Here is a 25,238-nt window from a genome sequence, read left to right on the forward strand (position 1 = left end):
GTATTCTAAAGAAATTATGCTTGTACTCAGAGTTATATATATCTAATGATTAAGCAATTAATGAATGGAAAATAGGATTTTGTGCATCAAAAATAGTATTAACAAAAATAAATTGAGAATTAACAACAAAGCATTAACATAAAAAGGTGAGAAGACAAACGCTCAGAGTATGCGATTGGTGATGAGTGCAAAATGTGTTAGGGGCTTTGCTACCTGAACTTCTCTTGATGTAATCTTAATAGATTTTTCTCTTTTAACATTAATATGATTATTATCTGCATCTACTAGTCTATTCTAATCAAGATCTCTTGAGTGAAAGAACCTAAATCACTTAATATCGCTCTCAATTCCTTGGCGATTGATTACTAAATGATAAGCATTAAAAACATAGATGCATAAACAGGTTAAAGAAGACTACTCTATCCCTATATGAGTCACTATAGATATTTTTCTCAAGTTCTTAGCATACAGACATTTCCCAATATTTATATCCTAAAACAGTACATAAAGATGGATGATCAAAACCATAAATATGTGAATAAGCACAGGGATGAACAATAATAACAACATTATTTTAAAAGATAGTTCAAAATCATTACATGATAGAGAGTTTTGGATTAGAGAGCACCCAACACAGTGGAGTTTTAGCCTCTCATTATCATGAAAGACTTACAGATAGGTGAGTAAGATATAAAGGATTTAATGGAAGAAGAATGGAGTGAAATGAATCGTCCAGAGCTCTGGAAACAAATTTCCTTGCATTGACAATGGATGGTTTGCTTCTCCTCTAAGTATTCTTTGTCTTCAAGACCTCTCTTTTGCTTCTGAAGTTTCTTTGTTATATAGGGATTGTGCCTCCTTACTAGACAATCAGAGGGCATTTATGCGCTTAGCGCGATTCTCGCGCTAAGCACGCATGTCTAGCTGGATTGCAAGTGGATCAAGTGGATTAGCGCTAAGTCCCGAGTTTGTGTGCTTGCCTATGGAAGTTGTCTTCCAATGAAGCTTCCTTGCGCTAAGCTGTGAGTTTGCGCGCTTAGCATGCTTGCCTATGGCAATTATCTTCCAATGAAGCTTCCTTGCACTAAGCGACTCCAACTCGTTGAGTGAGGTTGTCAATTCTTCAAAAGCTCTTCCATTTCTCTGTTACTCTCTACAACAAAAATATAATCAAAATTAGTGTTATTTAATTAATTTTAACATCTTCTGGATGAAATTCAGAAGAAGCTAAGTTCCTATTGTTTTACACAAAATAAGTAGTAAAAATAGAGAAAAGTTAGATAATTGCTATGCGATTTTAGTATACTATTTACGTATGCATAACACTTATCAACGGTATCAACTTTAATTGTTATCTTTCTTCAATTTATTAGCCAGATAAAACTTTTTCCATTCTAATTTTAGATGAGCTTCTCCTAGTCCTTTTTCTCCTTATTTTGCATGTAAAATTTATTCTCTCTTCATCTTCTATTCCAAAGTTTCTATTGCATTTTCACATATAAACTCAACGACAAACTTTACAGGGAGATTTTGTTGAGAAGAAATTATGATGTCAGAAATTTTATTTAATATATAAATGTTTGAAATAGAGTATTAGGCTATGTTTGGCAAGGAAGTACACAATATACTCTTGATAGGAACATATCGGATCATTGTCCTATTCTTGTCAAGAATAATTTGGTAGATTGGGGACCTAAGCTAAGGTCCTCAATTGTTGGTTCATGAACAAGAATTTCATTAAATATGTGTAGGGGGTGTGGAAGGGTTTGCATGTTGAAGGGTGGGGTGTGCTTATGTACTCAAAGAGAAGTTGAAACTTTTGAAGAGGGAGCTAAAAGTGTGGAATGAAAACAACTTTGAGAATTTGGAAAGGAAGCAAAGTAACATAGTAAGAGAAATGAATTTAAAAAGTTATAAGAAAAAATAAATTAGTATTAATTTTATCATTTTACCTTTTCAATTATTATAGGAGTGACAATGAAAAATCATACAATATTTTTAAAATATGAAAATATTTAAAGAATAATTGTAATTTGGAATAACATAGGTATTTTAGATTTTTTTTTACCCTACACATAGGCACATAGGTTCAGGGTGAAACCGACTACCCAAGAGCACTCATCCATAAACTAGTTATTGTAAATCTTTCACATTATATTTGATTCCTATGTAAAAAAAAGAATTTAAAGTACAATTCATTTAAAACTATAATTTTTAATAGAAATCCTTTTATATATACTTCACACTTTTAGTAAAGTTATTAGATTGTCAATATAACTTTTATGCCATTAATTAAGTTGTTATGTTATCATTGTTATTTGACAAAAAAAAATTAATAATATATTTTTTAAAGACTTTTGTCTGGTTAAAAAATATATTAAAAGTTAAAAGCATAAATCCAAACAATTTTAGGGAAAAATAGTAAATCCCATTAACTTTATAACATTTATTCTAAAAATCACATAGAAGGTATTTTTTAATTTCTAATGAGCTGACAGTGGGAAAAAAACTTATTAAAATTCTAATTTAGCATGAGAAAATATATATCATACATCATCAATTTAAAATATTTTAAAATTGTTATTTAATTATAAATGATTATGTGTAGTGATGTTTTTCTTTCTTAACTTTTATAAGTCATTGATTCGAGTAATACTTGATTTGGTTATCTCAAGCAAGGTTTTGGATTTGACCCTTATGGATGAAAAAAATATAATTGAGAATTTTTTATTTATTAAAAATAGTGAGTCAAACTTATCGTTAACAAAATCAATAAATACTTTATTCCATAATATCATTAAAAAAATCAGCTTAACATATCAAAATTATAAAAGTTTTTATATTAATAAAAAATGTATTATTTTGTTCAGTTCTTATTATGAAGTCCAAATTAAAAATATGATTTAATCTTTTTGTAATATTTAATTTAAATCGTCTTTTATATTAAGTATTTCTTTATTAAAATGATGCGTAGTAACTTTTAAAAATTAATTAATGATGGTTAGTTTTGTTCATGAGTAATTTTTTTTAAAATACTTTAAGATAAATTTAATATTCTTAACTAAATTAATCAATTTTTTTAATATTATAAATTAGTAGTTATTTAAGAATCAATTATATATATATATATATATATATATATTCAATTATGGTCACGTGGCAACAATAGGACACTGTTCACTTTTTATTTATTTTTTTTAAAATCAAAACATTTTACTTTTTTTCTTTCTTTTTTCACTTTAAAATTCATGCATTGCGCGAGTTCCAATGCTAATAGTTATTAAACTCATTTTTTAATTAAAAAAACATTACATAAATAAATTATTCTTTTGACAGCTGTATAAATATAAATTCATTAACATTTATTCTTAGTTCTCACATAGTATAGTAGGATGTGAATACCAATAATGCGCCAATACCAAATATAACTGAGCAGTTACGATATTCAAATTTCTCATGCTTTTCTGGACTTCTCCGCCAATCTTTTCTTCACGAGCAATGAATGAATGGCATTTGATTTTTGAATGCAACTCCGAACCCTAGAATTCGGCATTTCTATTTCCCCCTTTCTCCTATGGCCACCGCGGCATTCAAATCCACCACCAAGAGAACCCTCGTCGGAGCTTCCTCCGCCGACGACTCCGCCTACTCCTCCTCCCTCCACCACCGCCGCTCCCGGAGCCTCAGCCGTCCCGCCCGCCCTTCCTTCCCCTCCCGCAACGACGAAGACGGCGGCGATCGCCGCACTCCGAGAGGCCGGTTCGTCAACACCGTCCGCGGCTCCGGCTTCCCGGAGATCAGCCTCGACGATCTCGCCATCGAGTTCTTCGAGTCCGCGAAGCGCGACCGCTTCAGCTCCAGAACCTCCAAGTCAGAGGCCAGTCCTGCCGGCGCCGGCTCCGCCGCGTCGCAGCGGCGAGGGAGGTCCGTATCGAGGAAGAGCTCCGGTGTCGGCGACGATAGAAGAAGCAGTGTTGGCGGGGGAAGGCCGTTCTCTGATGCGAATTCGAGAAGGAGGAGATCGGTATCGGTGGTTCGGTACCAAATTAGCGATTCTGAGGTATTCCGATGATCGTCTTTGATTTGCTCTAGTTTTTAGGTTTGAATTTGATTTCAATATTTGGTTATAAAATCGAAGTAATTAATAACTGTCCGTTGAATATCTCTCTCCTTAGTACACCGTTTACACAGGATTTTAAGCTCTTGAGTTGAGTTATTCTGTGTAGGTAATGGTTGGTCAGATTTTGAATGTCCATTTTGAATTGTTTAGTTAGTTACTTGGGAAGTAAAGTGAAGACTTAAGAGGACAAGAAGATGAAAGGATTGAAAAATTAGCAAATTTCCGATGCATTTATTATGTTAGGATTCACCTTGTACCTTGCATAATTTCCCCTCTTATTTGCTTCCCAACAAGGCGGTGTTAGCTACATATTTGTGCTGATGAAGTCTATCCATTTTACTTCGTTTTATAATTTGTCATTTAAGCTTCTTGGGAAGAGTGAAAGTCTCTTATTTTTTAATAATTGAAAAAATGGATCTAGCTTCTCTTCTGCTGTTGATTAACAGGAGAGGATCCTTTTAAAGGGAAAAAGACAATTTACTTTGAATGTAATTGGTGGACCATATAACTGATTATGGTAGGTCCTTGCATGACAAAATATCGCACTATTGCTTTCCATGTTTGGGGGGATTCACTTTTGCTTTCGGGGAGGCTGATTGTTATGTAATTGCCATCTAATCTGTTGGATTTGTCAGCCTATAATTTTAAGTGTTTTACTTAATAGTATTTTGTTTGTTAATATTGTTCTTCTTTTACTTCTTTTTTTTTCATTTAAGTTTAATCCGTGAATAATTTATGCATAAACTAAGAGATCTAGCTTAAGTTGTACCAAGTTTTTTTGGGGATACTTGATTTTGGAATCAAATACCAACCAGGCTGCTTTGCTTGCACTTTAAATTATCATCCCCTCCTCAGTTGGGTGGTTGAGCTCAAACTAAATATGTTATGGTTTTCTTTAACTTGTTCTATGTATTTATGCATGTGCATATCTTGCATGATACAGAGTGACCTGGACCGTTCTCAGAATTCTAGAAGTCGTTCAAATCTGAAAAATACTGATGTTGGGAACAAGTTAATGCACAAACCAGTTGCTTCAGATCAAAGACCAGTGCTAAGAAAGTCCCTAAGCCTGAAGGGTTTGAGGGCATATGATGGCTACTCTGTAAGTGTGATAATTTTCAGGATTGTACTTGTTTATATCTTGCTGTGGAAGCTTGTGGCAGTAATTTTTCCTATCAAAGTATCCATAAATCGAAACTTGCATGCCATGTTTAGGGGGTGGAATGGTAACATTTTCTTCTATTGGCTGGTTGGATGTTACAAATAAAGACAGAGGAGTTGCCAGAATTTTTGAAAAGTCAAAGTATAACTCTCGCACAAAAAATTAAGAAAAGAAGGTAAAGGTTAAAAAGTAGAATACACTAGTATTTTAGGGGCTGTTTAATTTGAGAAAACATTTTCAGCTATTAGTTTGTATAGAACAGTAAAAAGAAAAGAAAAATGAATACGGAAAACAATATGTTTTTTTCTTTACTGTTTCTGTTTCTGGTGTAAACTTTTGAAAACAGGAAACAAAGTGAAAACATGAAAGCATTTTGTAATTAAGTGAAAATAGAAAATGAAAACAGAAAATGTTTTTTCAAACCAAACATCCATTTCTCTATCCATTCAATGCCAACCTCAAGGGGTGCCACATTTTGAGGGTATGGAAATTTTCTCATGACATTGCACGGAGAGGAATGGCCTCCCTCTCCAACCCACCCTTTTACACCCTCGATAAAATCTTCCAAATAATGGAATGGATTTCTTTTGCAAGCTGCCCAACCTCATCCTCCCAAACATTGCCTTATGAAAGATGGTATTAATATCTTTTCTGTCCTGTTAATTTTATTCTTAAATTTGTCATGACACTTTTTTTTTTTATCAGCTTTTGTCATGATACATTTGTATTTTAGCTAAATTTGAGATTATTTCTGTCACTTTTCAGAGTCATTCTTCAGTTCTCACTGATGATGAAGGAACAAGTGCTCACTCTAATAAAAATGGAATTGAGAAACTACGATCAGTTTATGCACAAAAAAAGGTTGAAGTATTACAGTTGGGCAAGGGGCACTGTCAGTTTGATGAGTTTTGCTTCTAATGTTCTTCCTGTTTTAAAAAATGTTCAGGTGGCACTTACTGACACGGATAAAGGATCCCACAAAGCAAAGCAAAAAGAATTGACGCATATGGAAACTGAGCAGGTCAGTTTATGTACATCTGCTTGTTTGTATGTTCTCTGTCATGCTGTAATGGCATCCTCTGCTTTGTTCACTGAAAAAATTGTTACTTTTTTTTTATGAAACTTCCACTTTAGGCTGTGGTGAAACCAAGAACCTCCACTTTATCCACAGTTGATTGCTTGTTATTAAACAACTCTGATGTTATTCAGACAGTTTCTTCAATCAGAAGGAGCTATGAAACTGAACTGGAAAAGGTAATAAAAGTTTTTTTTTAAAAAAAAAAATTCATACTGATGACATTTCTTTAATGAAGTGGTATGAAAGTCTGAGTGGTAGTGTTTGCTGACTTCATAAGGTTCTAATGCACCTGTTCTCTAATTGAAATTTTTAGTTTTTGGAGCTGTTTACTAGAAAATTAATTTATTGTTAATGCTCTTCTACAAGCAGAGTATGTTGGTTCTTTGTTTAAACTTTGTTACAGTGCATGAAAAAAATGATTTCCTTGCAGTTTTATCTATAGGTTCATTCCATTCCTTCCTACTTTAAACCATCCAAACAATGGAACCAAGTATCATTTCATTCCATCACTTTCTATCAGTCGAAACATTGTATTTTTCTATGAATGCCAACAGGTAGGCCACTTTCATTGCATAACTTAGACTCTTTTGATCGATGAAATATTCTGGTTGCTGGTAGATGTTATTTGACAAAGAGAATCATGATTTGCGTTTTTTTGGTTTAAAATTACAGTCAGAGAAGCGGAAACAAGATTTATTAGCTGAAATGGTGTTTGAGGAGCAGCGAGGCAGAGAACTTTCTAAGATTGTTAACGAATTGATTCCTGCTAAGGAGGACAATCTTATACAAAATCCATCAAGAGCCAGGAAGGTGCTTGTCACTATTCTGCTTCTAGTACTGACAATGATTTCCTTTTAATATAAATTAAACATATTAGTCTTTCTTTGTGAAGGAAGATACAATGAATTGTTCATTTGATTTTTTAAGCAGTGTTTTTCATTTATTTTATTTTATTGTCCAGAGAAGTAAAGACAGAAGCCGAATGTCTATGCGCTTGACTGAGGAGGCTGAGAAATATATTGAGGATTTTATTTCAAATGTTGAAGATACAGATATTTCATCACTTGATGGTGAAAGGAGTGATGCAAGCTCATCCATTGGAGGACTAATAAAACCAGAAACATTTAATAGTCTTCCAGTACCTAGATCTCTTCCTGTTTTGACGGATGGGGTTACATTGCCATGGTTGCAATGGGAGACAAATAATGATGCTTCTCCTATGACAAACCTCAATAAGACACATATGACGATCACTCCAAAAACTGTAAGTTCTACCCTGTTTTCACTGTTCTGTGAAATTATTTTCAAATAAAATGTGTTTGAGATCAAATAATTTATTTGTGGTAATAACATGACCGTATTTGAATAACAATATAATTGTGTTGTGTCTTGACATCGACTTTAATGTATTCCACAAGCTCACTTTCATTTACTGCTAAGAGCATAAGTCTTGGAAAATTGATATGATTCATTTAGTCATCATCGTTTTCTCTGGATATTTGCCCACATATCTCGCATTATCTGGAGTTTTCGAATAGAAGGATTAAATTCAAGGGGATCAGAAAGACATCATACAAACTTTTCATTGCTATGGAAAAATTTTCAACAATGCCAACAAATGTTGGCCCATATTTTCTGATGTGTAGCTCTTATTTTCTTCTTTTATATGGCTTGGCTTGTTGAAATTCGTCCATGACATAGGAAAACATCAAAGTACAAGATCAAGGTGACAATTCTATCAGCAGTCGTGGAAGTTGGAGCCCTGATTACCTTCAGGAGTATGTTGGAAAGGATGTGTACAGTAAATTAGGAGAAGGTTGTGGTTACCCAGACCATTCATTATCAGCTAAATCCAAAGGATTGAGGTATGATATGGATGATTACCTAAAAGTTAAAAGCAATGAAAATTTGTTGATTGAGAGTTGGAAGCAACGGCAGAGAATTAAATCAGGCACTCTCTTATTTTGTAGCCTAAGATTATTTTAGAAATTCTGGTTTTGAAGAATGGTCATTCCTTCTTCTCGCCTGGTATGAATTCTATGTACAGATAATTGCAATTCATCTATTTATGTTTCCATATATAAGTTGATAAACGATATGCTTAATGTGCGGAAGCCTTCTTTTTTGGGATTAAAATGTGTTGCATAATTTATTTTTATTGCCTGAAATAGTCAATACTATCTGTAATCTATAATCTATAAACTCGTAGTTAACATTATAAATTACATCACATTATGTTTTAACCGCATATAAAAAAGCTATCCCACTAAAAGTATTTACCATACATAATTGCTTAGGCTCGGGATGATTTTTTGTTTCCAATTTTAAAATTATTAAAAACTAAACCTAATGTCAGTTTTGAGGGTTGAGTTTCAGTCTTAGTTTTGAAATTTTAGAAGCTGTTATAAGTTAGAAATAGATAAAATAAATTTACTATTTTATTTTATCGTGTTTGATTATGAAATTATGTAATATAAAAAATAATTAAAAATAATAAGTTTACTACAATTTTTTTTCTTAAAACTAAAAAAATAATGACACTCAAGACCTTGTTAAGAGGGAACTGGCCCTTGAGTTCCATGTTGGACAGTTTGAGATTCAAGACGTTGTTCTCATCAGGGTGCTAACACTCAACACTCAACCCCAATAAACTTGCATATATATCCTTCTGTATTGTTATTGAAATTCAAAGATTGCAAATAATTGTAGGGGTCCTGAAGTGCATTCTTTACACTTTTCAAGCAGAATAAATCACTCAGTCCCAGGGAGGAAGAGGGACTCGCGGGCGACCGATAATGATGGCGGTGGCGGGCGGCAAACGGCAACAGTCAGAAACGAGAGAGGCCACTAGCTTAAAACTCACCTCCCAAATCCTAAAACCTATTTTTATTGTTTTGTAAATATGTTAAAAAGTGTTTTAAAAATTAGTAAAACGTAAACTCACAATAAAATTATTCGAAGAGATTTTGGATTAAAAATAATATTTTAAAACTGAAAATTGGTAACTCACAATCACCCAAACGGGCCTTATTGAGTTGTTTAAAGTTTTTTGGGTGAGTCCTGCACTCCATTTCAGACTTGAAAGTTTTTATTCTTTTTGGGAAAAATGTAAATTATATTAAACCCAAAATGATACAATAATAAACGGGACATACCCGTAGTTAAAGAAAATCAAAAGTCTCCCTAATACAAGAAGACCTATATCAAGATGCTAAAACAAATGTAACAGATGCGCTTGTCTATACATAAGAAACTTAATCTTGCTAATAACCTCTATTACAGAAAACTAATAATATTCAAAAATCAATTTATTCCTAGACAGCCAGATGCAATAGACTATAATTGTTATAGCCAAAAAACGTAATTTTCTTTGAACACCTGATGTGGATCTGCCCCTACTTAAAGAGTCAATAATGCCCTATAAAGAACTAACATCATATTTGGTTTTGACTTACAATAATAATTTTTGTTAAGCAATATTAATTAACTTGAAACAACTCTCATAAATAATAACATTGAAGATGGTTTAACTGCATATAAAATATAATTTCAAAATAAAAAAATCATATAGAGACACAAAAAAGTAATTCTTTTTCTCTGGTGTAGATAATTCTATTTCCGAATCACCAGGACTTGATATTATCTGAGTGTTGATTATACCAAAGTTTGCTGTTAGAAGAAAATTTAAATTAGATATGCGAATATGCCTATTTGTGTGCTTAGATTGTGGAATTAACTTACTCGTTAAAGTTACTTCAAACTGGTCTATTCTTCGCTTATTATAAACACATTTATAGATTTTCTGTTACATCATTTTTAGGGTACAAAAAGTCATAAACAGATTTATCGATTAACTGTTTTTTAAGAGACATTTATAGATTAACTATTAATAACTTTTTCACAGTTAGAGTATTGAATTCATATGTAGGAAAAACAAAATATTGGCTTCAGTCGTGCATGTGGCAGTCTTTTGTGGTAAATCATATGTAAGTATTGTTAGTTAAATGAATATTAGAAACACTTTTTTTATTATTAGTTGAAATTTATTAAAAATTATAAAATTATAGGAATCTTACCTTTTTTTAATGAGTTTTATTTATAATTTATAATTTTTAATCAATAATAAAAATATGTACTGGAAAGAGTTTATTAGAATATAACTTTCTCTCTTCTAAACTTTGATTCACAAAAAGAAATAAATAAATAAATTAGGAATCTTTAAACCTTGTGATAGTTTTGATGTCACTTAAGTATTCTTGAGTTGGTTCATTTCCGAAAATTGTGAATCTTCTTAAAATTAAAGTAATACACCAAATTAATACATGAAATTACAATATCTTTGATTTTATTCCTAATATTACCAAAAAAAAAAGTTTATTTTCTTACTTTTACTCTCTCTTTATTTAACTCCTAATTCAACAAAACTCAACAAAAGAAAAAGTTTATTCAAAAGATTTTTTTGATGGATGATTATACCTAAATTTAAGCAAAATTAGTATTTTAAATTCTTTAATTTAACTTTTATTGCATTTCGGCTTTTATATTTTTTTTTTAAAAAATTAGTCCTTAATGTATAGATTTATAAAAAGTCATTTAACAATAAAAAATAAGAAGAAGAAGAAGAAAAATACTAATGTCAAAAAATACAAAAATTTTATCTGCTCAATCTCAACAAAAGCAAAGAAAGAAGAAACAAAGTTCCGTTCCAAAGCAGGTGCGTCATTCCACTATCCAGCCATGCAAGTCCTGCAAACCTCTTATCTCTTCACTTTCCCTAAACCCCTAAACCCTTCCCCTCAGCGTCTCCACCACCGTCTTCAGCCATTCCTCCACCACCGCCACCGCCGCCCCCTCACCATCTCCAAATCCTTCAGCTCCGACGAGTTCCCGGTGGATGAGACCTTCCTCGAGAACTTCGGCCCCAAGGACAAAGAAACCGAGGACGAAGCCCGCCGCCGCAACTGGATTGAGCGCGGGTGGGCCCCCTGGGAGGAAATCCTCACTCCGGAGGCCGATTTCGCCCGCAAGAGCCTCAACGAAGGCGAGGAGGTTCCCCTCCGCTCCCCGGAAGCCATCGAAGCCTTCAAAATGCTAAACCCTAACTACCGCAAGAAGAAAAGAGAGGAAATGGGACTCACCGAAGAAGAGTTCTACGCGAAGCAGTTCGAGATCAAGGGCGAGATTCCGGACCCTCTCGTGACGACGTGGGCGGGGCCGCTGGTGGTGCGCCTCGTGGCGCCGCGCGACTGGCCGCCCCGCGGGTGGTGCGTGGACCGGGAGGAGCTCGCGTTCATCCGCGAGGCGCACAGGATGCAGGCGAGGAGGGTGAGGCTGGAGGAGGTGGAGAGTGGAGTGAGGACTGACACTGATGACGCGGGCTTGGATAGGTATAAGGTGTTTCTCAAGCAGTATAAGGAGTGGGTGGAGGCTAACAAGGATAGGTTGGAAGTGGAGTCTTATAAGGTTTTGATTTTACATCACACCAATGCTGAACTGAACTTTTTGGTTGCTATTTGGATTGGATTGAGAAAACATTTTCTTGTTTCTTTTTTTTGAATTTTGTTTTAATTATTAGGACAAAATGTTGGGTTTGGCTCCTTTAAAGTGAGGATGGAGTGGAGTTCAGAACTCACGAGATAAAGTTCAATTATAACCATTACTTAGAAATCATGGTTGAGATTCTAATTAGCTTTAGAGCTATATATATATATATATATATATATACACCAACATGGTGTGGTATGGTTGACTGGTAGCCATGTCTCTTAATTATGTAGCAGGTATCAATCTATAGGTCTGTGTATGGAAGTACATCTCTTAAGAGAAGTCAACCTCGTTAATAAATTTCAGTATCTCAAGATATTAGTATCTGACTCTCAGTTAGAGAATACCCTGGGTTCATGCAAAAGAATTATACATATTTGATTTTAGCATAATTCTCCGCTATTGTAAATCTCTAAGTTGCACTTCCTTATTTTAGAGGAGCTAAATCTGAACAGTTTGCCTTATTGTTATGAGAAACATTTTTTGTAATTAAAAAAAATAGCAAGTGTTTTCTCAAAATAATAAATTCTCAAGTTTTTGCTTTATTTCTTCTTTTGAATGTGGTTTATGTTGATGTGAATGTGATTGTGACAGCAAGACCAAGATTACTACCCTGGTAGAAGGAAAAGAGGGAAGGACTACAAGGAGGGCATGGTGGGATGATTGTTCTTTCCTTTTAGTGTGTTTGAGGCTTAATAAAATGTGGTTTCAGTGCTTACTGATTTTTTTAATGTTTTATGCAGTATGAGCTTCCGTTCTATTATCCTGGCCAAGTAAGCAGTTGAGCTCATCTTATTCATTTTGAATCATGCTGTTCTGATGTTTAGAAAGTAAAAACTTTTCTTTTGATCTATCTGAGATTTCTACAAGTGTTAACATCATGTCTTTGATTTTTTTCTTAAGCTCAGTGATGGCCATATTTGGATAATTGTGTTTGTAATCCAATAGATAATGATAATTCTATTTTTGTTTGGCTTGGTTTCATCTCCACGATTACATATAATTCGAAGTTTGAACATACTTTTTCTATTATCTATGTATCATAGTTCATAATAAAAGTGTGGAAATGGAGATTCAAGTTTTTTTTAAGTACCTGAAAGAGAATTTCATATATATTAATAACTTGGGACATTTTTCTATGCAGATTTGTGTAGGGAAGGTGACAATGTTGCATCTCTATCAAGGGGCATTTGTTGACATTGGCGGTGTACATGATGGGTAGCTATCAATACCTTTTAGTGTTCTTTGAATCTTTTCTGTATAGTGTTAATTTCCTTATTTTTTGGAATGCTGTACTTCTCAGATGATAACAAGTTACTTCCACTATCATAATCTTGCTAATTGAGTAGCTACACTTTTAGAATGTGAGGTTTTTTAATGCATACATAATCAATCTCGCAGGAAACCAAAAAAACTACTAGACTTCGTAAGCATTTGTAGCACTGAAATGCTCTATTGACATAGGTAGCCAGGGACAGGAACAAGTATTAAAAGACATATCTTGAGACTACCTAAATCTTTCAATTTTGGATCCATTCTTTTGGTATAGAAAAAGGATGTGTAGTTTAAATATGAGAGAGAAGTATTCACTACCTGCTGGTTATTGAAGACATGTCAACTGTATTCTGTTTATAGTTTTAAACAATCCATTTTAGTAAATCTTTAAAAACTAATGTTTTCTCTTTATTCAACCTGAGTCTGTACATATTTTCTTCCATTTCCTGTACCTCTATTACCTGCGCTCTCAGTTTGTTATCACCAGTAACTTTGATGTGATGTTTTGCTTTTGTAGCATATTTATCTTGTTCAGTGTTACTATTTGATGTTTATATTTTTATGCAAATGTTCTTCTGGAAGATTCATCTACCATGTTATGTTCTAGGTGGGTTCCTATTAAGAACAATGATTGGTATTGGCTTCGCCATCACATAAAAGTGGGTATGCACGTCATTGTTGAAATTACGGTGAGTGTTTCAGTCAGTGGTTGAGAATTTCCCATAAGTTGTCACTAAATATTGGCTTGATATTATGATTTAATCTTGCCACTGGCTGTATGTTACTGAGGTTTTCTTTCCTTCTATATTCATATGTTCAATTTTTCTGCATCTTTTCACAGGCAATGTAAGTAAGATAGACAAGGCTATATGACTGATTCTGTATCCATAAATTCCTTCCTGACCAAATTTGAATATCAAATGGATTTTAATCACTAGTGTTAGTTTCCATGATTTCTGTGTTTAGACATAAATGGATTTCCTTAATTCCTTTACCATCTGTTCACTTATTTATATTTTGTTTTGCAGGCAAAGCGAGATCCTTATCGCTTCCGCTTTCCTATCGAACTTCGTCTTGTCGATCCAAATATAGATCATCTAATGTATGATTATTTATGTGTTTTTTACATTCAACTTTCTGTAATTCATTCTTAGTACATAGTTTAATCTTTATTAATTTGATCACATTGAAGCAGTGAACTTAATATTTTTAATTCATTCTTAGTTAGTACATAGTTTAATCTTTATTAATTTGATCACATTGAAGCCGTAAGTTTAATATTTTATTTTCATTTTCATGCTTCAGCTTTAACAAATTTGACTTCGCACCAATATTTCATCGTGATGAAGATACTAATGAAGATGAAATACGGGTTTGCACCTTTCCCTTTGTTATGCCAAACCACCCCAATCTTGCTGCATCAGATATTCTGCGTTTATTAGTTCCTTTTCAATGAAAAATATTAGAGATTTATTGAGGTTCAACCCCCTCCCTGGGTGCATGTTTTGAACCTGTCAAAATTTGGTTTTTTTTTTAAATAATATTATTATGATAGTTATTCATTTGATTTGAAATTTTTAAGTTTACAGCGTGACTGTGGAAGACCTCCTGTTCCTAGGAAAGATCCAGGAGACAGGCCAGAGGAAGAACCCCTATTGTCTAATCATCCATATGTCGAGAAGGTATTTTCTCATAACAAATTCATCTCTTTAAAGTAGTTTCAAGGAACATTTGTGGTGGACTGTTTAACTCCTGCATTGCAAGCTTCTGTTTAACTTCAAATTTTATCCCATTAAGAATATATCTGTCTTTACACATCAATGGTAGGTCCAGGTCTTGACAACTTTCTCTTTTGGAATTCATTTGTCTATAAGCACACAGTAGTTCCAAATCCCTTGTGTGTGCATGGGTTTGTTTTTAGTTTATAACCTGGTTGCACTTGACCCTCATTTTTAATTTGTTCAAGGAACCAATACAAGATCCTATTCAAACCTGCATAAATGTGAAGCCAAGCAAAACCTTCTACTTGTTTCATATCCACTCATAGTTTTGCCTAAGTACTTGAATAGGTGGATGTTCAGTTGAATCCTGCATAAGCAATGGTCTTGACATAATAAAATTACTGTCTACTAATAAAATACAGATATGTGCTTCTGATACATAATCACATAAAATCCCTCAACGCAAAATATAATCTGAACTTTCAAAGTTAATGGCACTTGCTTTGAGTGGTATTTGCTAAATCAACTAGTGTACCCAGTTGACACAAGTAATAAATTGCAAATGAAATAAGTATTTGATAGGGACTTGGGTATTATAGGGTGCTTAAGTCCCACATCAAGTAGCATGGGATGCTCAGTGGAGTATTTAAGTATTTGGTCCCCCCCCCTCCCTAACAACTTGCTTTTAAGGGAGGGTTCCCAAGTGCTTAGGTGCTTATCAATTGGTACCAGAGTTGGCTGTTGATGTCTCAGAAAGGGCTACCTGTGGAGAGTTCTGATCGGTGGAAGGCTTTGACCAATGAGAAAGTTGAGTGAAGTGCCATAGAATGAGCCCTTGAGACGTCAGCTCTCAAGGGCAGTGCTAGGATAGGGACTTGGGTATTATGGAGTGCCTAAGTCCCACGTTGAGTAGTATGGGATGCTCGATGGAATATTTAAGTGTTTGGTTCTCTCTCCTTAACAGCTAGCTTTTAAGGGAGGGTTCCCCAAGTGTTTAGGTGCTTATCAGTATCATCCCTAGGGATTGAGATTCAAGTACCAATCCACAAGTTTTTTTAATTATTTGGACTTAATGTTTGAATAGAAGTATGTGTGGTAAGACTCGACAGGATAAAATTAGAAACGAAGCTATTAGAGAGAGGGTTGGAGTAGCGCCTATTGTAGAGAAGATGGTGGAAAATAGACTTAGGTGGTTTGGGCATGTAGAGAGAAGACCGGTAGACTCTGTAGTGAGGAGAGTAGACCAGATGGAGAGAAGACAAACAATTCGAGGCAGAGGAAGACCCAAAAAGACTATAAGAGAGGTTATCAAAAAGGATCTCGAACTTAATGATTTGGATAGAAGTATGGTACTTGATAGAACATTATGGCGGAAGTTGATCCATGTAGCCGACCCCACCTAGTGGGATAAGGCGTTGTTGTTGTTTGAATTGAAGGGAGTTCACAAGTAACTGAAGTCAGTGAATCTTTTAGTTTCTGTAGAAGCTGAAATCACAAAGCAAAAAAGTGGAATGGGGATTTGATAAGAAAAATTCATTAAGGTTTGATTTCACACACCTCATTGCTCTCCAGCAAGACTTAATTCAAACTAATGATCAAAATCACTCAATTAAGTTCAATTCCTTGATATATTGTGAGGGACTCTTAATGTAACCGAACTACCAATTTTCCTATTGTATAATTAAATCTGAAATCAATTCATGGTTGGTCAAATCATGAAAGCATTAAGCCAAGGAGGGATCACTAATTTAAGAACAAGTCAAATTGCAAAGAGGTCCAGTTGAAATCCATCATCCCCCAACTTTTTTAGCTACACATGGAGAGAAAGAGATCAAGAATTCCATAGGCCTTGATGCACTTGAAGATCCCGTCTTTGCTCCAAAAATCCCAATTTGCTTGAACTCAAACCCCTGCAAAAATTGTATGAAAATCTTTTCAAAATGTATTTATATTATAAACCTCAATGCCAACCTTGTCACGGTCAAATTTGCACATTCCAATGCTCTATAACCTGAGAAAAAACCCAAAATCCTTCAACCAGCATGATCACTTTAGTTTTGATTGTGTATGCACTGCTCAATGTTGCAATGTTGGCTTGACAGCATAGTGTTTTCAACTCTAGTTTCCAATTCCTCTAACATGCTTCCAAGTGCTCCTTCCAAGGATTTTTTCAATTCTAGGATCAAGTCGTCTCCAAGGAAACTTGGTGTCACTTGGGTTACAGCTCTTGGTTTATGACATAATAACTTTGCTATGTTTGAGTTGAACAACATTCATACGAATAAATTGTCTGCTGGTAAAACTTAACTAGAAACTTCTAGACTTTTGGCATGAACCTCAGTGAGTTACTGCCTTTATTTTGCAGTTGTGGCAAATTAATGTAGCTGAGCAAATGATTTTAGATGATATGGCAATTAATCCTGATAAATATGAAGGCAAAAAGCTGTCAGATTTGGTTGATGAAGAAGATTTTGATGAACAAAATGCTGTTGAATATACAAAAGTTCAATATAAGAATACTATGCTACCACAAACTACTCTGGTGAGTAATATTATGAAATTGCATTCATATGGTTGCTGACTTGTTTAACGATCTTGTTTTTTTAACACTTCGGCAGAAAACAAGTGTCAAAGAGCTTGACTTAGAGGCTGCACTTGCTGAGCGTGAGGTCAGCTTTCCTTTTTTGCTAAAGCCTTTCTCTGTTATTGCTGGTAATGCATATTACATTCTGTGATTTATCAAAATATTCTACTTCCCATATGGGTTTGCATCTTTTCCTTGCAATTCTAATGTCAGATTTGCTTAGTGCTCTGCTCTTGTAATGTCTGTTGACCAAAATGTGAACTTAAGGATATGACTATAAATTTATTCGATTTAACCTTTTGATTAGCAAGATCATAGTTTAATCTGTGAAAAATAATTTTACCATGTGAATATTCATAGTATTTATTATTGATATTTTCTCAAATTATTCAAGAGTTCTTTGACATGTTATTCAATATATTCAGTTTGAGATAGATGGTGTAGCTTTCCTCTTTTTGAAATATGAGATGTTAACTTTTTGGTGTGCAGCTCCATCTTAAACTAAGGACAGAAGCAGAGGACAGAGGTGAGAAATACAAAATTACCAAACTGAGGCGCAATGTTGAGATGGATGAGTATGACTACATGCATTGGCGTAGATCATTTGAGGAAAGAGAAACATTGATTAGAGACATCAGCTGGTACTATTATGTTAATGTTAATAATCATAAACCTAATTCCTTGTTATGATGCATTAAGTTTCACCTATTATTTATCCCCCTTTTCCAGTCGCAAAGTTCTTGGTCTGCCATTGGAAGAGCCAGGAAGATATATGGATGCTAGCTTTTTTGGTAAAGACCAATATGATCCTACAAGTCCTCTGTATCGTTATGACTACTGGGGGGAGCCCAAGAATTCAGAGAAGAGCATGCAAGAGCGGATGACAGATATCCATAACAAAAAAATTGTGGGCAAGGGCAATGTTTGGTACGAAATGTCTTATGAAGATTGCATCAAGCAACAGATGGAAAGTGAAGCCCAGTCTAAGGAGCAAGAAAACCATGAAGATACAAGGCAAGGCCATGCTGATGAAGATGAGGATGACAACGATGACGATGATTTTGACTTCAGTATTCTGAGCAGTTTCGGTAGTAATTTCTCAGAACAGCCTCATGTTAATGGGACCGAGTCTTCTACAATATCAAGTGGGGGCATGTTTGAGGATTGATGCTATAATGCATCATTGTGCAGCTAAAGTAAAATGTACAGTTAGGCTGAGAAATGTGCATAAATTTTGGCAGTGTACAAATTGTTCACAACGGCAATCTAATTTATTTGTATATTTTACGAAAATTGTCATATGCATGCTACTTTAAAAGAAAAAACAAAATAAACCGTGGTTGACTGATAACATTTAGGTTTTCGGGAAATGATAATCAAGAAAAGACATTCTGTGAAAATGCTCAACCATGCAATTTTAAACTTTACGGTTTAAGCAAAATATTAAAATGAAACTGTAGTAAAAAGTTTCAAATTGTGTCGATTGATATTATAAAATTATCACGTGGTATACGTGCAAACATTTGTATAACCTTTGAAGCTTTGATCCATCATTCGGGTCTTTAGTTAATAATCACGACTTAACACTAAATAGAATACGTATAGCATGTTAATTGTTATAAATATCACGTTAAATGCACATGGTAGCGTGAAAATGCTGTCGGTTGTTCATGAAAAATCATTTCCCTTTTCCCAAAACCAAATCAACCACCACCCTTTGTTTTACCACATTTCATGTTAGAAATCATACCTCCACTAAATATCTGTCTCAAACCCAACAGCCAAACTTACACACATGAATCACGACACATCATTAAACGCAAGACAACTAATCCCTAATCTTTTAGGACTAATGAGCAAAAGATTAGGCTTTTCGGCCTAGGGGTTTGACAGCAACAAAGAAAGACCTGGTTTGCATTTGGGTCTTCTTAAAACTGAAATAACCAATCCCTAATCTTTTAGGACTAAAATGACTATTCACTCACATTTTAATCATGTGCAACTTCTATCTTGCAACTCAATAAAACCAGACAAATTATCCGCCTGCTCACATCTTTTGAGACGATTAAACTCGTCCCAAAACCTGCCTAGCCACTTGCACCGATTAGGAAAATAACTAATAAAAGGATTCTTCGCACCACTAGACTCAGTCAGAAGGCACTTCAAGGAAAAAATAAATAGAAAGAATTAATTTTTACCCTGGCTCTAAAATATTTTACATTGTCAGAGACGCCAACTACTTGAGGTCAGAGACATAGAACTCGTTACAAATGAGTTCCTCTTTACAAGCAAAATTGGACATATTCTGATTGATACAAACTTTCCATCCAAGATACCAAAGCCCTTCAATAAATGGGGGCTACGAGCTTTCTATCCACATTCTCAGAAACCATTTCCCAAGTTAAAATCAAAATTAATCAGAAAGAACCAGAACCAAAACCAAATCCAATCTTCACTCGTTTGCTATAAGTTTGCTATCCCGTCGTGAACCAGCATCAGACATACAAATAGTAATTATTTGTTCAGCAACTGTTCCCCATAGCCACAAAAAAGCAGCATCCCTAAGTCCAGCAACTGTTCCCAAGAAATACCCCGTTTATATATCTGTTCAAAATAATGGAACAATCAAGGGGAACAAATCAATCAATCTCTCCTTCTTCCACATCATTTGATGGTCCTGCAGCACCACTCGGAGGTGGCTCCTCCTCTTCCTCCTCCTCCTCCTCCTCCTTCATGTACAACCCTAGCTGTTCTAAGGGATTTCCCTGTAGCTTGATCCCACCCAATCCATCTTGAGGTTGATCTGCGCTTGTCTCCTCTTTGAAACTTGGCAGATGTTCATCATGTACAGCACTAAGCATCTCTAGATCTTCCAAAAAATGACTGTTCTCATTGATATCAACAGTTTTCTCCATCTGCACACATAACCACTCAGTGAAGCATACAAAGGAGCTGACTTTGCATCCTAACATACTTTCCTTTTTATGTTACCTTTTGCAAAGCCTGGCGGGCTGCTTCTCTTTCCAGTTCCCTTTTCCTTTTGGCTTCAGCCGCAGCTTCTGCTTCAGCTTTCCTCTGAGCCTCTTCTGCAGCCTTTGCCTCCGCTTGCAACCGAGCTTTCTCTAATTCACCATAAACAAAATTACAAATATCAGTTGAATCTTGAAAACCTGAAGCAGTATTTTATAACAGAAGGACTTTTGACTTTACAGAACAAAAATTAAAATTTACAAGATTTAAAATAACAAACTCACCTTCTTTCTGCCGTCTTTCAAGATCTTCTCGCTCAATCCTAAGTTTTTCAGGATCCCGCTTTTCATCCTGAGGTCAAGACGTAGTTAAAAAACCAGATTTTTTTATTAAAAAAAATTGCAATGATGTTGGGAAAGTTTTCATGAAAGACAGCAATGATGGTAAATTGGTAATTACTAGATTTGGTGATACCTTAGCAGTCACAGATCTGCTCTATAGGTGGGAGGAAGAGGCAAAAATACTAAACACTTCAATTTCTTATGTTTTTCAAACATCAGAGTTTAACCCAATAGACCTGTTCTATTAATGCAGGAAATTAAAGTTGCAACACATTACCCCCTTAACAAACCTTTTCAAGGGCTTTCTCTTGAGCTTTAAGTATGGTGTCAGCAAAACGGCTCCTTAACAAAGCTGCACGGTAGAGCTTTTCAGGAGAGACTTGCCTCTTAGATGCAGCACTCTCCCCTAAAATGTTACAGCATGAACAGTGAGATCATACCCCCAAAACAAACAGCAGACAGATTTCTTCAATTTTTCAAGCTTACCGTCTTGATGACTTTCTGGCTCAGTAGCAACATGCCCACTCTGGGAACTCTGCTCAACTTGGCCTCCCACATTTGTTGAATCTATATAAAAAAGAGATCATGAGCTAGAAAGCAACAGTGGCTGAGGCATCCTGATCAAAAGTAATGGCAATAAACCATAATATGCACATGATTACTGCCATAAACTTTGGTACTCACCCTTTCCAGTTTCTGAATTACCAGGATCCCCTTTGTTTTGATCTGAAGTCAAATCAAATCCTACGTTTTCCTGCAATACACAGTTTTGTTTAGACAAAGATACTGGTCAAACCAGAAAAAAAATATTTTGTCAAAATACCACAACATCTACCATATGTATCCCAATTACCTTGGTGGCACTAAGAGGTTCTGATGTTTTAGCCATATCCAACTCACTACCAGATGAACTGCCTGAGTCTGAATCTGTCAGCAACACAATTGCACTAGTCATTCGCATGAGTCAGACAAGAATAACAAATTCGAACATAAATAATTCATTTTCAAGTCATTAATTTTGCCAGAATCACGAGCCAAACAAGCATAGTTGTCAGTATCCACTGAATTTATAAGAATAGTGAAGGAAAAACATCCTGAAAAGTGAAAAAATGTCAAAAGTATGCACTAACACGAACCACTGGATGAAGAGCCAGATTCACTACTAGAGCTGCTCAAGCTACTGCATTTACTGTTTCTATTGGTAACATCTTTTTCAATCTCTAATGGAGGATAATTTGAAATAGGAGGATCATTCCCACCAATAATGTCAACATCCTCCTCAACCTGTTCTTCGCCTGCATCTGCAGTGAGAAATAAAGGGCCTCACTTAGTGTCAATTATTTATACAGTAAGGATACAAACAAACATACTAGCACAAGAAATAGAATATACCCTTGTGAGGTTGCATTGATGAATTGCTGAACCCTGATTCATTCAGAAGCTGCATAAAAATTAAGCAAGCAAAGATGTCAGTCAAAATGATACACACCATAGATGATTCATAGACATGCACATATTAATAGTTTAGGACACACACATTGTATAATCAGGGAACCACTTATCCTGTGTAAGACTCATAACACATTCCATGGAATAACTTTTTTGAATGTCAAATTTCATAAATTCAATTGTAAGATTGAACGTTATCATAAGGCAGATCAAGATCGTATAATTTGATGGAGTTTACAAATTAGTTTATCTACCTTTTGTTGATGTATCATATGCTTTTAATATAAATTTCCGTATAAACTATTCAATTAAATACTTAAAAATATCAAATTTATCTCAAATTTGACATGAAGGAGTGTCACAAAAATATCACATAAATTGGACAATTGTATTAGTCATTTAGTTACACAACACAAAAAAAAAAATAGAGAGAGTGACCTCCATTTCACATTGTCCAGCTTTTGCCAGGGATTTTTGCTTCTCCAGCATGTAATCATCAAGAAGCTTCCGCAGTTTGAATAAGGTATCATCACTAAGAGCATCAATGTCAATCTCAATTTCATCATCATTGATTTGCCCTTCATTATAACTTTGCTCCCTCAAGAAATCACTAATGCTATCAGGCAGCTCTCCAATCATTGTCTCCAACTCTAGACTCAACTTTTGCTTCTCTTCTACAGTCATGATTCTTTTAACAGGCTCTGGCTTGACATTAGTGTCATTTGGTGTTATTTTCTTCTTTTTTGTGGGAGGAACTCGATCAGAAATTTCTGTTTCCACGTGAGTAGGTCTTGAAGGCTCAGATGCGACACTATCAATAGCAGGAATTTTCTTCTCTATGGCCTTCCACCTTGTTTCAAAAAATTTACTAAGGGTCTCTGCCATGATGTGTACATCATTGCCAGCTGGATTATAAAACATTGCATTTTCGAAAGTCAGCCGCACATCAGCAGCAAAATCCATGGGATTTGAATATTCGCCAGAGGTTATTCTCTTCTTCACAGTACCCAAATCCATTGGATGCTTGATGACAGTAAAATAATCCGGAATGTTCAATTTAACAACATCAACTGGAGTGTTAAAAACCCAACCAAACTGATGAGACATCAATCGGTTTAGTACATTCTCACATAATTTCATCAACGTAGCATATGAAGTCACTGGTGCAGCAGGTTTTGCATATTCAAGATGCCCAGACATACTTTTCTTTAACTTGGGACCAGTATGTCCCGGTAAGGGCCTTTTCTTACCATGTGGGACTGATACTTCCATTGTCCTATGCTGGCTCTCCAGCTTAGGCCTCTTCTGCCCTGCACTGCAGCTCATTATGTCACTGGAGAGAGACAATCCAACAACATTTGAGTTCATACCATCAATTTTCTTCCGAAATTCCCTTACTTGTTCAAGTTCCCAAGTTAACCTCACTTTCAAATCCTTTCTCTCAAAACCCGACATCGCTGATAATGAGAAATGTTGAAATGGTACATCAAAACTACCATAACCACCGTCACCTGCATTTAAGCCAGGGCGTTTCCCTTTCGGTGCACAAGAATCTGCCAATGCTGTCAGTTCTGTATCAACCCTTCCCAAGCTACCTAGCCCTTCTGATTCACCCATAGTCTCAACAGCATGCCGAAAATCAGGAACAAAGCCAGTAGCATAACCCTTGGAGTATTTTCTAGATTTCCCCATATTCTGTGAATGAGAGTACTTTCTGGATTCCTTTTGTCCAGCAAACTCTATAGGTACAGTTGGTGCCATAAGAAAAAACCCCAACAACTGCACATATCAACTCCAACAACAGATTTTACTCCCACACAACAATCTCAGAAAAAACCCCAATCCCAAGAAGCACAAATCAAGTCTTATCCTCCAAATTTTAAAGCAAAATATCATAAAACCCAGTGACGGGTGAACTTCTCTCATACCCTATCGTATCGGCTGATTTCAGTTTCGCCCTCCACAATTCGCTTACTTTCCGAAAATGTCGAAACAAACGAAAGGCTTTTTTTCCGCTTTCACGGTGAAATAGCAATCACCACTTAATCGAATGCAAGATTCCTTAAAATCCCTATTTTGCACACACCCAAGTGAGCAAAGGCACGCTCATTATTTGAAATCGCGCACACAAAAAATGAAAGAATTGCGGAAAAGGGAAATGAAAAGGCTGAAAGAATAATGGAAGCATAAACCCTAGATCTCGAGAATGCGAGATGGAAGGAAAAAAGAAAATGTGCGAAACCCTAAGGGAGAATCCAATTGAGAACCTGGGTTTTTATAGCGTGACCTCGCAAATGCAATGTGCCTCAAACCCTAAAAACGACACCTTTCTTCAATTACCTTCTTAACTCTGAGCGAGAGCGAAGAGCGAGAGAGAGACACCAAATGCAGCGAAGCCAAAAAGATTAGATCGCTGTTTCTTCTCTCTACTTAAAGCCTCGTTTCGCTTCGGCAATCACAGATCCAACGGCTCATATTTCATCACGTCCATCTTAATCGCACGGTCACTGATGCTCTCCCTCTTGCTATGTGAAATTATCTTATTTTTTTCAATATTATTTTACTTTTCTCCGTCCCTCTTCATCTCATTATTAATTACATCTCATGTTATCCTCCTCTCTTTTTATCTGTTGTAAAGTTATACCGTAACAATTTTTAACAGAAAAATAAGTCAATTATTAATAAAAGAACTAGATTTGTTCCTACCGTTTAGTTCGACGATGGTTGTGACTTCAATCTTTTCACGCGTAGATACTTGTAAAAACAAATTAACCCTCACATTAGAGACATAAAGATAAGAAACATGTATCGAGAATAAGATAGATTGAAGTTGTTTTATAGAATTTTCCTCAAGGTCCATGGGCTAGTTTCCTTATTTAAATGTCATTGATATTGACAGAAAAGATAAGATATAATTTAATCTTAACATGATTTTTTATCACTTGATCTTATATGATCTTTTCTTATCTTAATTTTTTAGGTGATAAAAATATA

The 25,238-nt window shown here is 35.1% G+C and overlaps 3 protein-coding genes across 4 annotated transcripts; 2 read left to right on the top strand and 1 right to left on the bottom strand.

Moving 5' to 3' along the window:
• Positions 1-3,371: 3,371 nt before the first annotated feature.
• On the top strand, positions 3,372-8,496 carry LOC100781705 (uncharacterized). 2 transcript variants are annotated; one of them, XM_006578630.3, is made up of 8 exons: positions 3,372-4,060; positions 5,064-5,222; positions 6,048-6,143; positions 6,229-6,303; positions 6,417-6,536; positions 7,033-7,170; positions 7,322-7,624; positions 8,062-8,496. In XM_006578630.3, the coding sequence occupies exons 1-8, from the start codon at positions 3,575-3,577 to the stop codon at positions 8,344-8,346; spliced, it is 1,662 nt and encodes a 553-aa protein (XP_006578693.1). In that variant the 5' UTR covers positions 3,372-3,574; the 3' UTR covers positions 8,347-8,496. The 2 variants fall into 2 exon arrangements, with proteins under 2 accessions (XP_006578693.1, XP_006578694.1); XM_006578631.4 differs by lacking the exon at positions 6,417-6,536 and having other exon boundaries at positions 3,389-4,060.
• A 2,518-nt stretch (positions 8,497-11,014) lies between these two features.
• LOC100775818 (protein PLASTID TRANSCRIPTIONALLY ACTIVE 10) lies at positions 11,015-18,777 on the top strand. The gene is made up of 12 exons (XM_003523086.5): positions 11,015-11,823; positions 12,499-12,558; positions 12,648-12,677; positions 13,049-13,122; positions 13,787-13,868; positions 14,208-14,281; positions 14,485-14,551; positions 14,769-14,861; positions 17,266-17,442; positions 17,519-17,569; positions 17,974-18,125; positions 18,214-18,777. The coding sequence occupies exons 1-12, from the start codon at positions 11,098-11,100 to the stop codon at positions 18,650-18,652; spliced, it is 2,025 nt and encodes a 674-aa protein (XP_003523134.1). The 5' UTR covers positions 11,015-11,097; the 3' UTR covers positions 18,653-18,777.
• Positions 18,778-19,658: 881 nt separating this feature from the next.
• LOC100776368 (transcription factor GTE10) lies at positions 19,659-24,657 on the bottom strand. The gene is made up of 10 exons (XM_006578632.4): positions 22,683-24,657; positions 22,188-22,236; positions 21,932-22,096; positions 21,649-21,722; positions 21,480-21,549; positions 21,282-21,362; positions 21,086-21,201; positions 20,739-20,805; positions 20,476-20,606; positions 19,659-20,399 (listed from the first exon to the last, which is right to left on the bottom strand). The coding sequence occupies exons 1-10, from the start codon at positions 24,003-24,005 to the stop codon at positions 20,124-20,126; spliced, it is 2,352 nt and encodes a 783-aa protein (XP_006578695.1). The 5' UTR covers positions 24,006-24,657; the 3' UTR covers positions 19,659-20,123.
• Positions 24,658-25,238: the final 581 nt, after the last annotated feature.

The sequence above is a fragment of the Glycine max genome, chromosome 4 (genome assembly GCF_000004515.6).
Source record: "Glycine max cultivar Williams 82 chromosome 4, Glycine_max_v4.0, whole genome shotgun sequence".
Classification (NCBI taxonomy): Eukaryota; Viridiplantae; Streptophyta; class Magnoliopsida; order Fabales; family Fabaceae; genus Glycine; species Glycine max.

Excerpts from the sequence above, each read along its gene's own strand:
- LOC100776368 (XM_006578632.4), bottom strand. The coding sequence starts at position 24,005 with ATGGCACCAACTGTACCTATAGAGTTTGCTGGACAAAAGGAATCCAGA. Across the intron at positions 21,723-21,931 it reads ATCTGGCTCTTCATCCAGTG|ATTCAGACTCAGGCAGTTCA; the intron begins GTTCGTGTTAGT and ends TGTTGCTGACAG. Across the intron at positions 21,363-21,479 it reads TAATTCAGAAACTGGAAAGG|ATTCAACAAATGTGGGAGGC; the intron begins GTGAGTACCAAA and ends TTTTTTATATAG.
- LOC100781705 (XM_006578630.3), top strand. The coding sequence starts at position 3,575 with ATGGCCACCGCGGCATTCAAATCCACCACCAAGAGAACCCTCGTCGGA. Across the intron at positions 4,061-5,063 it reads ACCAAATTAGCGATTCTGAG|AGTGACCTGGACCGTTCTCA; the intron begins GTATTCCGATGA and ends TGCATGATACAG. Across the intron at positions 6,304-6,416 it reads CGCATATGGAAACTGAGCAG|GCTGTGGTGAAACCAAGAAC; the intron begins GTCAGTTTATGT and ends CTTCCACTTTAG.
- LOC100775818 (XM_003523086.5), top strand. The coding sequence starts at position 11,098 with ATGCAAGTCCTGCAAACCTCTTATCTCTTCACTTTCCCTAAACCCCTA. Across the intron at positions 11,824-12,498 it reads TGGAAGTGGAGTCTTATAAG|CAAGACCAAGATTACTACCC; the intron begins GTTTTGATTTTA and ends TGATTGTGACAG. Across the intron at positions 14,552-14,768 it reads CTAATGAAGATGAAATACGG|CGTGACTGTGGAAGACCTCC; the intron begins GTTTGCACCTTT and ends TTAAGTTTACAG.